The sequence below is a fragment of the Physella acuta genome, unplaced genomic scaffold (genome assembly GCF_028476545.2).
Source record: "Physella acuta isolate Inbredline_101_S28 unplaced genomic scaffold, ASM2847654v3 ptg002306l, whole genome shotgun sequence".
Lineage (NCBI taxonomy): Eukaryota > Metazoa > Mollusca > Gastropoda > Physidae > Physella > Physella acuta.
Window position 1 is genome coordinate 39,288 of NW_026733804.1, and position 13,179 is coordinate 52,466.

Sequence of the window (13,179 nt, forward strand, 5' to 3'; positions counted from 1 at the left end):
CAAACCAAATACAAACGCAAAACCAACCACAAACACAAATACAAACACAAAGAAAATAAAACACAAACGAAAACGAAAAAAGAAAGAACAAAAACGAACCAAATCAAAACGCAACCACTAACGCAAACCCAACCTAAACACAAAGAAAACACTAACGCGAACATAAACGCACAGTGCTCAGAGTCTAGCCCGGGGCGGAATCGCCTGTTTCAGCTTAATAAACGACTATAGTACCCCAACTTATTCATAGTCTTTTGCACTCACTTTAATGAACGTAGGCGCGAAACCTAACACGGGAGGCCCGGGACCCCAAATAGCACCCTGTCTGGGCGCCAGAGGACGCACCATGACGTCACCGCCTGATTGAACTTAGTAAACGACTATAGTACATAACTTATTCATAGTCTTTTGAACTCACGCGAACGTATATACCATAGCGTACACCGGAAGGCCCGGGGCGCCAAATAGCACCCTGTCGGGGTGCCGGAGGACGCCCGGATTTGATTCACTTAAAGACTATAGTAACCTTTCTTACCCATAGTCTATCGCACTGTTAAAAACAAAACTATGCAGCATAGCGCTCACATGATAGCCCAGGGTGCCAAATCGAACCGTGCAAGGGCGCCGGCGGACGCGCCTGTTTCAATTTAGTGAACAAAAATGATAATACTCCAAGCTTATCCGTAAATGGAAAGAAATAAACATATAGGATTTGTAGGACCTGGCTTATTAAATGTTATTGATTTAAAAAAAAATATTGAACAGTATGTTCAGTGTATAGAATAAATAAAAGGCAGTGTTAAAAATACATAACGACATTGCACTTAATCAATCCCCGCTAATTATGTAATTATTTTTTTTTTCTAAACACCAAAAACAAAGTAATAAAATGTAAATTCTTTCTTCTTAAGAATATTTTTTATTAAAGGGAAGTAACTGTGCAGTCAATACATTTCCGACACAATTTTAGAAATTTTATAAACGTCGATACACTTTTTAAAAATTTTATGTCATGTTCATAATTGAAAATTATTCTTCTAAGTAAATAGAATGAAAATTGTTTTTAAAGACTTTCAATGATAATTTTTTGACTCTTAAATTTAGACTTCGAGCACGATAAAAAATCTAACACTTAAATCCATAGAACTGTCAACGACAAACTTTTTTGCCACGCGTTACAGAACTGAGCTTTATATATTAGATGTATTCAAAATAGGATTAATTATTTTTACGACTGTTTTCAGTTTAACCACAGTAACAATGTGCAGAAATTAAATTGAATTTAAAGTATTTTTTGTTCTACTATTAAATAATTGAAACTTTAAATGTTTTGAGATTAATCTTATAGTAACATAATAATTATACAATCTAAAATTTTTGTAAAATAATTTCATTTCTATATAACTTGCTAAATATTATACTTTAAAAAACATTTATATTTTTTCTAAACTATAATGTTACTCGGTTTTTGTTTCATATTTTTAGATTGGATGAATATATTGAAATTGTCTCCCTTAAAGCTATTAAAAACGTTAAGGCAACGTACTAACACTTCAAGCAATATTCCACCCAGCTTTAATGGGTACCTTAACTCACATCAGGGAAAATAAACTAGCCCATGCACAGTGCTGACCATCTTATCTCTGAAATCACTGAAACAGATGAACTCTACTTCATCTGCCCCATGTGCTTTGGACGAAAACGGGAAAATATTATGAGGTAAGAGTTCTTATGAGCGTTCAATGTTGTTAATAAAGAAAAGCAAGTTTGTTTTATTTAATTTTACTGAATCTGTTGAATAGCTCGTAATTTTAGGGTTTTTTAAATTTTATTACCATTGAGCCAACCTATCATTATTTTTGCGATGTATTCAAATAGTTAACATTTGTTTCCCTTGATATTTAAAAAAAATAATTGGAAAAGTAAAAACAAAAATTGGAATTTGTTTATCAATTCTAGTTTTTAAGATATTGCAATATATTACGATTTCACGTGTGTTTGTATGCGAATGTTTATTTTCAGGTATTTGTCCCCTTCCCCGACCACCTCCCGCCTCGCCCCCCCCCCCCCCTCCCCCTCCACACACACACACACACACACACACAAACTCCACACACATAACACGCGGTCCGGCCGTAATAATATATCGCCAATATATGAACAAGTTAAGACACCATTCTAGAGAACGATAAAAGAAGATCATGAGTAAAGTGATTTTGTTAAAGATTTGACAGTGTATGTAGCTGAATGAAAAAAAATTGATAAGTAAAACCAAATGAGAAGTGATGATAGAATTACCATCTGGGAATGGGGGTGGAGGTAGGGTGGAGCACACCTGAGTGGTGTTGATGAAAAGCGGCGGTTCCGCTTCATTGAACACTGACCTCATACACAAGGTGGTGTTTTATTGGTGAAGAGAGGATTAGGTGCGGGCAATGTTGCAGGGTTGGTCCGTGGGGGTGGGGGGGGGGAGGTGTGGAGGGTTGGGCAGGTGTGGTGTGTGGAGGGGGAGGTGTGGGGTAGAGAACTCAAGGTTGATTCTATTTTTGGCCAAAGCGGCCCAAACACCACCTTGAGGACGGTGGACAGTGGGCGTGGCCTAAGTGGTGATCATTGGTCACCTGACCTCGCGGAGGTCACCTGACCTCGCGGATGTGTGAGTTGTATTTATAAACATGACGCTTACACATTCACCACACACTTCACTTTACTGACGAACTCACACGGGAACACACAAGGGACACTTACTGAAGCGGTTGTTCTGACTTATATTTATTGTGAGGAGTTTTAGAATCTACATGCAGTGTATCAACTTCCCGTTTTTAAATAAACGTAAGTTGCATCTTATTTATATTGTTTAATACTTAGTGTGCCTATACGTCTTTGAAAAAAAATGCTGTGTATTTATTATATTTATTTATTGGCACACTGATTTTGTTAAAAATGTGTATTAGGTTATGATAGTTAATAAATACAATTGTTACATCATTTCTAACCCTCCCCCCCCCCAGCCCTAGTCCTACCATAAGCCTAATCATAATTTCTTACCATACAATAAGTCATGAGAGATTACGATACTACTAATAACATAAAATATTATCGGAAGTGTATTATTTAACATTCATATACTCATTTATCCGAAATATACACACTACTGACATGTTGTGTGCCAGTGTTCGATAATCGAATATTCTTATTACAGGTGTTTTATTACTGGTAGTTAAGTAAATACAATTATGGCTTGATAATATCTATGTAAACCCATACCCAGCGCCTAGCATTGGCCTATCCCATATTTCTAACGATATCACTCAATCTGAGAGTACAAACCACCAACGAACGGACCCACCAATATTTGAGAGTATGTCGTTTAATATAACTTATGTCAACACTCCTAAACCCTACACCAGTTCATACCGGTGTTCAAATTTCAAAACCATACCATTAACCCTCAGATTGAAATAGCCTATTAATTAAACTTCCTCGCGTATTATCTACAGAGTTCATTGTCGAACAATAGGTATACCAAATACTCGCATTATTTTAAATGACAATAAAATAATCGTATAAGCCTAGTCTAAATTAAATCAAATACTACAAAACTGACAAGTAAAAACATAATCACAGCAGTATAATGGATGGGTGAAAAAAAATGTGTCATATGTACAACCGTTAACATTCATGTAGTATTTTTGACATTTATCATGACACTAGACTTGTCACTAGACTGTCACGTGTCACTAGACCTGTCACGTGTCACTAGACCTGTCACTTGTCACTAGACCCGACACTTGTCACTAGACCCGACACGTGTCACTAGACTCGACACTTGTCACTAGACCTGACACTTGTCACTAGACCTGACACTTGTCACTAGAACCGACACTTGTCACTAGACCCGACACTTGTCACTAGACCCGACACTTGTCACTAGACCCGAGGCTTGTCACTAGACCCGACACTTGTCACTAGACTCGACACTTGTCACTAGACCCGACACTTGTGACTAGACTCGACACTTGTAGCTAGACCCGACACTTGTCACTAGACCCGACACTTGTCACTAGACCCGACACTTGTCACTAGACCCGACACTTGTCACTAGACCCGACACTTGTCACTAGACCTGACACTTGTCACTAGAACCGACACTTGTCACTAGAACCGACACTTGTCACTAGACCCGACACTTGTCACTAGACCTGACACTTGTCACTAGACCTGACACTTGTCACTAGACCTGACACTTGTCACTAGACCCGACACTTGTCACTAGACCCGAGGCTTGTCACTAGACCCGACGCTTGTCACTAGACCCGACGCTTGTCACTAGACCCGTCACTTGTCACTAGACCCGACACTTGTCACTAGACCCGACACTTGTCACTAGACCCGACGCTTGTCACTAGACCCGACACTTGTCACTACACCTGACACTTGTCACTAGACCCGACACTTGTCACTAGACCCGAGGCTTGTCACTAGACCCGACACTTGTCACTAGACCCGACACTTGTCACTAGACCCGACGCTTGTCACTAGACCCGACACTTGTCACTAGACCCGAGGCTTGTCACTAGACCCGACACATGTCACTAGACCCGACACTTGTCACTAGACCCGACACTATTCCTGACAAATGTTTATCTTGCCGCAAACATCTCAAGTAATATTTCCCGTGAAGATAATGAATCGGATTATCTATTTTCTGTGAAACATGTGTATATGCCGTTTCCAAATTACGCGATTTTAACACAATTATTTCACTTTACTTGGGGGGGGGGTGGTTGGGTTAAATTGCGAAAGGGTTTAACCAGGGTGAGGAAACCATTGGTCACGTGTCTTGTCTCGCAGTCAAGCACTTAGTTGGTGGCAGTTCACCATCTGCGATTGTCAGCGAAAGTTTTAACACGTAACTGAATTTAATTACGACCTCCTGCCAGTTGTTGATCTGTTCTTGAATGATGCGTTATTGAAACTACCTTACGCCTTTAAAGTATTTTTTTTAGATTGTTTATATTAAACTCCCCGCCGCAAAAATATTCAATGTTTAATTAATCAATGTGTCTGTGTTTACCACTAGCCGAAATAGGTTAAATTATAATCGCTGAATTTCTTTTGTGAACTTTATATACTACCTTGTGCCAAGCCAGTTTCACATAATTTATCGTTGTTAATCATTAGTTTTTTTTTATTTGGTGATTGTTATTGTTTTTCATTTGTTTATTTATATTCACTAAGCTAAATAATCTAGAATGGTCTACTTATTTATTATTGGTTGAGTAAGAAAAAGATTGCTTTGCTCTTTAAATAGTTTATTAGATGCCATCAATAAAAAACACCATTGTTACGATTGCCAAACCCATCTTCATCACCCCCCCCCCCAACCCCCACCTGCCCCCATGCAGCATTACGTCGTTTAAAGATTATGTAGTTTTCTACAACTAGGAATACTAACTATATAAAGTGTTCTCGCAAATGAATGTTATCTCTTCACGAATGTAAATAAATGACTAAAAGGTACATTAAAACAATGTTAGTTCTTCAATTATATCATTGTCCATGAATAGTAAGCAAAGGTTTATTAACTAGGTTTAAATCACTCGTAGGCCTTTATATGTTGGTCATTCACAATGCTGCACTTTAGGGCTAAAATGCTATTTAATTGCTTAGATTGTGTTACTTAATTCGCTTCAACCTTGTCGTGTGCCCATAGCATTGTTAAATAATATACAAGTCCAACTCCACTATTACAGTAGCTCATCAAAGGTAGAACATAGACACACACAATCAATATAAATATTAGTGTAGTAGTAGACGTACTGGCGCATTAACCATTGTTGTCGTCACTCACTTCGACTTAGCGACGCGCCAAATATTATTGCTGCTATTCAGCGCGTATAATCACACAAACAGAAAGGAACCCATGCTTCAAAGGCCTAGCCGCAGGGTACAAGCATGCGGCGGCTTTTGGTGGTGGGGATTATACAAAATATTGGTTGTAGTCCGGAGAGTTGTTTGTTCATTGAGTGGTGTTTATTTAAGCATTGTCTGTATTATTATTGTAAGTTCTGTGATGTCTTACGCCTATTCTAAGTTCCATACAGTTTGTGTCTGAGTGTTAACTTTATTGCGTTATGTACAAAGTGGGTTAATAATGGGTAGTAGTTAACATTATATTCTACTCCGCTATACAATAGGTTTCTAAGTTTTTATGTTTTTTTTTGTTAGAATTTTACTTCAAGTTTAGGCTAGTGGTTGGGCTAGGATATGGTATTAGTTAGGAATTGTTAGTTTAAAATATTTTTATAATCCATGTGCATAAACAAGGATATTCAGGTAAGACAATGGTAGTAACGAACCCCACAAATTTCATTCGCGCATTCACATAAAACCCTTCTTGCAAGTGTGTCGTCCGCACTGACAAATTCTGATTGTGAATCTTGAGTCGGGTTTTTGTTTTGACCTCCGACAAACACCTGAGACAGTCATTATTGGGGAGGGGGGTTACGAACATATAATACATTTTCCATTTACGTTTGTGGCGAGCCCTCAACAGAGCCTCAACCAATGAGAACGCGTCCAATTGTCTACCAATGTAATTGTAAAGTGATATCACGTGGATTTGACACATGTACCATTGGGTCGGTCAGTGCAAATGTTGTTTTGTTCAGTGAGCGAATATTTATGACGTCAGCAGCTTTAGATCTATGTGTTGGGTACGGAGAGACAACCGACTGATAAAAATAGATGGTTAAGAATATAGTAGTTGCGTTATGTTTATGAAACTTGAATCGTAGTGATTAAGAAAGTAATGTCGTATAACGAATAAGTGAGCAACCCCAACACTTCTTTTCCCATACATGAAATAACATATACACCTACTACACAGTGGCGTAGCGAGGTCGGGTGTCACCCGGTGCGGCACTAAATGGTGTCACCCCCCAGAGGCGTAGCGACCCTTTCAGGGGACAAACTTTCGAATTTTCGATTTGCACCCCCCCCGCAAACTTTTGATTTGCACCCCCCTCCCTCAAACTTTCGATTTGCAACCCCCCTCAAACTTTCGATTTGCACGCCCCCCTCAAGTTTTTCTCTATATATTTAGCTATTTTTTGCCTTGGTGTCACCCCCTAAATGGTGTCACCCGGTGCGGTCCGCACCCCCTCCCCTGCTACGCCTCTGCACCTACATCTATCTGTTCAATCTAGTTCTTTGTTAAAAATTGTCTAAATTATTGTATAGGCGTTTTCTCTATAATGTAGTGTTTAAAAACACGATGGATATATGTATACACATCGAATAGTTTTATCTCCGTTTTAAATCTCATTTTACATTTGAAAAAGCATGCTTTAAATATTATATTTTAGTATGGACATGTTTTTTCGTTTAGCTGAAAAATTGTCAGTATTTTGAAGACACTATTTTTATGTTCCATACTACGTAGTAACCCTCAGTCGGGGATAAATACGGAAAATATATGGTGGACGTTATTTTAGGCAGTGTTTCTTCCAGACTTTTCTCCGGGGGGCTCTTAAAATTTTCGGGGGGGGGGGGGCGGACACTAGTATAAGTGTATGTTTACTATATAAAATCCATCTCGTTAAGGGGGGGGGGGCGGAGACTTTCTTCCGAAGAGATGCATGGAAGCAACTCTGATTTTAGGTCAGGTTAAGGCTGGTCACTGCAAGCCAACTGTGTGGGTGGGCGGGGGGGGGGGGGGGGCTTAAACACATGAATGGATACAGGTTGCCGCAATATGGTGGGTGGGGGAGGGTTGGGTCAAAATGTGTCATAGGACGCGAGCGATTGTAAGGGTCGTATTGTTTTTTTTTTCATGAATAGGGTTGTTTGGTGAAATAGCAAGTCTTAGGTCTGCAATATCATACCGTCTCTTATGATAGGTAGTGATTGGCTATATTTGTTTTACGAAGTGACTACCGGGAAAAAGATGTTCGGGTAGAAAATACGAAACTTAATAGTTCTGCGCATGCGCAGTGAACTTAATAACTAGTTAGGTAGAGTTCTGCGGTTTGCTTGTTATTACACGCATGCGCAGAAACATCGAAAACATCACCGCGAATGATGGCGGTAGTTTCTCTCCATTGCGCATGCATATTTTTTTCTCCGGCTAGAATCGGCCATTTTTTTATGAGGTAAGAATACATTGTATATTGGGTTTTTTTTCAGTTGATTTAGTTCATCAAGTAAAATGAGAGTGGCGAATTAAAATGACATAATAACTAGTAATTTAAGTAAAAGGAAATATGCCCATCCAGCAAACATATACTACACTCCCCTTAACACATGACAAAAACAGTAGCTCACGTAATGTAGCTTAACAAATCACAAATCTAGCTGAAATGTTGACATTGAATACGTATAGAGAAATGTCGTTAAGTCGGTATATTGATTAATTTTACTACACGTAGCCATGGGTAGGCTGAACGTCAAAATGTTTTATACATATGTTCAATATATCATTGTCTATCGTTATGTACAGTACAAAATATGTTACTATACACGACATGGAAGTCAAAACTAGGCATATAAAATTTACCTGTCAAATTTGTAATTTAGTTCTGAAGATGTGTATATAAATGATATAGTTTGAACCCCAGGTTTACATTGCACATATTTATGTTTTATTTTAATATATATAAATTTACTCGGGATATTTGTAAATGATTTACCCCCCCCCCCCCCACCTTGTACTAAATCGCGATCCTACATAACAAACACAGTTACGACACAGTTTACTGACTCTAACACACCACTTTTCCCCCTCCCGCCCAATCAGTTTCAAATAATCGCTCACACAGCAACCTTTCTGGTAAGCCCCACCCCTTCGATTCGATAAAACTAACATTCTTTCAACCAACCAAAACATTTGTCTCCCTACTAGGGATACGTTTCAGTACCTCATAGACTCTCCCCAGCCACCCTGCCACTTTAACGACTTCCGCTCCACTCCTCACCCATATTCTAACCCTTTCATTTCACCTTTACCCCATTAACTGTTTTATCTGTTTTAATGTTGTATAACAACACATATGCCATCATGTAAATATAGGCTACTTTTATAAAATTCATTGATATCATTTGATGTTTCAAATTATGTAAACTATGTTGCTGTTGATGTTCAGAGTTTCTTCAAGGCATCTCTTCTGGTGGGGTGGAAAATCAACCCCCCCCTACCCGAACGAAATAATATATAGTTTATATAGAAAAACGTCGGGAAGAAACACTGTTAGTTGTTTTAATTGGAAATAAAGCTATTTTTTTTAAATCTGGTAATTCCAGCCATACATAACCATGTTAAACATCTCTTTGCAGACAATGCTTAAATGTTAGAAAACTTCAGCTTCGATCTCTAGCAAAAAAAAATAATGTTGGTCAAAAAATTAGTAAAAATGTTTTGCAATATACATTGAACTTCATTTATATGATTTTCTATAGCTCATTGGTTATAACTACTAAGGTTAAAAATGTGCGTATCTATATATCTATCTATATATATAATTCTCTTCTGGGAGACATTAGAAAACAAGCTGCAAGCGCCTCATTACAGTCCCCCCTCTTTCTATCACTATCACTATCACTACCACCCACACCCCACCCCCACATGGTCTGGTGAGTTGTGGTCATGCTAAATTAAATGTTTACAAATCGTATAGCCGGTTTAGTGACGGCTATTAGGGGCAGATAATTTAGTTTGAAACGATTTTAAACTTACAGGCGGTAACTAAGACGAGGCTGCTTTCACGGGGGGGGGGGGGGGGGGATGTAGGGTCGGGGTTAGGGGAAAGGGGGGTTCGTGTTTTAAAGCAAATATTTTCAGTGGCAGCATTGGTACTGTCGAATTCACAGATTATGAATTACTGAAAATTACTGAATAAATCAACTAAATAGCGCCGTATGATACGCCGCGGGTCGGCTCGTGTATAATTGTTTTTTTTTTTTCTGCGAACTTTTTGTCACTTTTCCATTGTCTGGGTGATACTTCCTAATTTAACCACATGTTTACATTACACTTATTTTTGTAATTTCAAATGTATCAAGTTACTCTGGATATTTGTAAATGAATGATTTAGTTTAATTACCAGGTTTACATTACAGTTGTTTATTCTTTTCTCCAGATTTTCCTGTTTGAGACGACACATACATTGACGATGCCAGCGTTTTCTGGCGTGTTCTCGTTCTCCAACCCGGCGTCAAAGAAACTCCTGGGCTGGAAACAGGTGGAAGAGAAATCCAAATGGGCCGAGAAAGCCGTGGACGTGCTGGTCAAGAAGCTCAAGAAAACCAAAGGCTCTATAGAAGAACTGGAGAAGGCGCTGGCTACCCGGGATCCTAACTCCAAGTGCGTCACCATCCCCCGTTCTTTGGACGGTCGTCTGCAAGTGGACTGTAGAAAAGGTCTGCCACATGTGATCTACTGCCGTGTCTGGCGCTGGCCGGATGTCCAGTCTCACCACGAGTTAAAAGCTCTGGACAATTGCCAGTTTCCGTTCAGCGGTAAAGAACACACGAAAGAAGTCTGCATCAACCCGTACCACTATCGCCGAATCGAGAGTCCAAACCTACCACCAGTTCTCGTACCTAGATACGACTGCGCTTTTGAACAACAGCCAGTTTCACGGTTTCAGGCCATCCCAGAACCGATAATGCCTTTAAACGTGACGTACCCGTTCGACATGCAGCAAAACTCACCAGGGTATTGTAGTGCCTTTGACGTCCAGCATCCGTCACCAAACCAGCTCTTGCAGTCATCGCCTAACCCGTACGACATTCAACACGCGTCACCAGGACAGTGTAAATACGAGACTCTCTCGCCCAGCTCGTACACCATACAGAACTCGTCACCCAATCCATACAGCAGTCAAAACACTTCTCCAAGTCCATGCGGTCTTCAAAACACATCCCCCAGCCCCTGCGGTCTTCAAAACACCTCCCCCAACCCCTACGACATCCAACACTCCTCCCCGGGGACCTGCAACATGCAAACCTCACCCTCAGCCTGCAGCTACAGTTCTGGCAGCCCCCAAGCCCTTCCGTCAGACACGCCCCCGCCAGCCTACCAATCCCACGAGGAACTACTCAAACCACAAGCCCATTTCCCAGACTCTGGATCAGTGTACTTTCTCCCCATCAGGTACCACGAAGCCCCGCATTGGTGTAATATCGTTTACTACGAACTGAACGGCCGTGTAGGTGAACAGTTCAAGGCCACACCAAAAAGCATCTTCATCGACGGCGGAACCGCGCCCTCCTCTTTAGACCGTTTCTGTCTGGGCAGCCTCTCCAACGTACACCGAAACTCCACGATAGAAAACACTCGTCGCCATATTGGAAAGGGCGTCCACCTTTACTACTACGGCGGGGAGGTGTACGCCGAGTGCCTCAGTGATAGTTCGATTTTTGTTCAAAGCCGAATCTGCAATTATTTCCACGGGTTCCGCCCCAACACGGTTTGCAAGCTGCCACCGGGGTCAAAGATCAAAATATTCAGCAACACGGATTTTGCTTCACTGTTGACGAATTCTGTGAACTCCGGGTTTGAGGCTGTCTACGAGTTAAGTAAAATGTGCGTCATCCGCATGAGTTTTGTCAAGGGCTGGGGGGCGGAGTATCAGAGACAGGATGTGACGTCGACGCCATGTTGGATTGAGGTCCACTTGAATGGGCCGTTGCAGTGGTTGGACCAGGTGCTAACTCAGATGGGACCATCAAACATGCCAATTTCATCAGTTTCCTAAATTTTTAACTTTTCAAAAGAACTTTTTTAACACTGCAATGCACGTTTTGTGACAAATGTGTCTATTTTTTTTTTCTTGTTAGCTTGCTTGATTTTAAAACTATCCTCTTATACAATACACTATTTTAAACAGTTTTGTGTTTACAAATGCTTTTACAATTTTATAAGGTGTGTATAGTATTACAGTCAAATATTGATGTATTACGTCGGTTTTATTGCATTAGCTGTCTTTTAATTTGTGCGATCTTACAGAGGATCATCATATTATTGTTGCACTGAAATACCTCCATGTACTTACACGTGTATCATCTCTTACAATCCTACCACACTATCTCCTAGCACTATCAACAAAACCACCAATCACCCAGCATACCACTCACAACATCCAATCACCAACCACCCCCACACCACCCCTACACCACCCAGATCACTCACCCACATCACTCACACCACATCACGCACCCAGATCACTCACCCACATCACTCACCCACATCACTCACCCACATCACTCACCCACATCACTAACCCACATCACTAACCCACATCACTCACCCACATCACTCACCCCACATCACTCACCCACATCACTCACCCACATCACTCACCCACATCACTCACCCACATCACTCACCCCACATCACTCACCCACATCACTCACCCACATCACTCACCCACATCACTCACCCACATCACTCACCCACATCACTCACCCACATCACTCACCCACATCACTCACCCACATCACTCACCCACATCACTCACCCACATCACTCACCCACATCACTCACCCACATCACTCACCCACATCACTCACCCACATCACTCACCCCACATCACTCACCCACATCACTCACCCACATCACTCACCCACATCACTCACCCACATCACTCACCCACATCACTCACCCACATCACTCACCCACATCACTCACCCACATCACTCACCCACATCACTCACCCACATCACTCACCCACATCACTCACCCACATCACTCACCCACATCACTCACCCACATCACTCACCCACATCACTCACCCACATCACTCACCCACATCACTCACCCACATCACTCACCCACATCACTCACCCACATCACTCACCCACATCACTCACCCACATCACTCACCCACATCACTCACCCACATCAGTCACCCACATCAGTCACCCACATCAGTCACCCACATCAGTCACCCTCATCACTCACCCTCATCACTCACCCCACATCACTCACCCACATCACTCACCCACATCACTCACCCACATCACTCACCCACATCACTCACCCACATCACTCACCCACATCACTCACCCACATCACTCACCCACATCACTCACCCACATCACTCACCCACATCACTCACCCACATCACTCACCCACATCACTCACCCACATCACTCACCCACATCACTCACCCACAT

The 13,179-nt window shown here is 41.2% G+C and overlaps 1 protein-coding gene across 1 annotated transcript; it reads left to right on the plus strand.

Annotated features, from left to right (window-relative positions):
- Nucleotides 1–2,709: 2,709 nt before the first annotated feature.
- LOC131932886 (mothers against decapentaplegic homolog 9-like) lies at nucleotides 2,710–12,169 on the plus strand. Its single transcript, XM_059289790.1, has 2 exons — nucleotides 2,710–2,832; nucleotides 10,140–12,169. The coding sequence occupies exon 2, from the start codon at nucleotides 10,173–10,175 to the stop codon at nucleotides 11,757–11,759; it is 1,587 nt and encodes a 528-aa protein (XP_059145773.1). The 5' UTR covers nucleotides 2,710–2,832; nucleotides 10,140–10,172; the 3' UTR covers nucleotides 11,760–12,169.
- The last annotated feature ends 1,010 nt before the right edge of the window (nucleotides 12,170–13,179 follow it).

What these genes read in the sequence shown, in the direction of transcription:
- LOC131932886 (XM_059289790.1), top strand. Translation starts at nt 10,173, where the DNA reads ATGCCAGCGTTTTCTGGCGTGTTCTCGTTCTCCAACCCGGCGTCAAAG.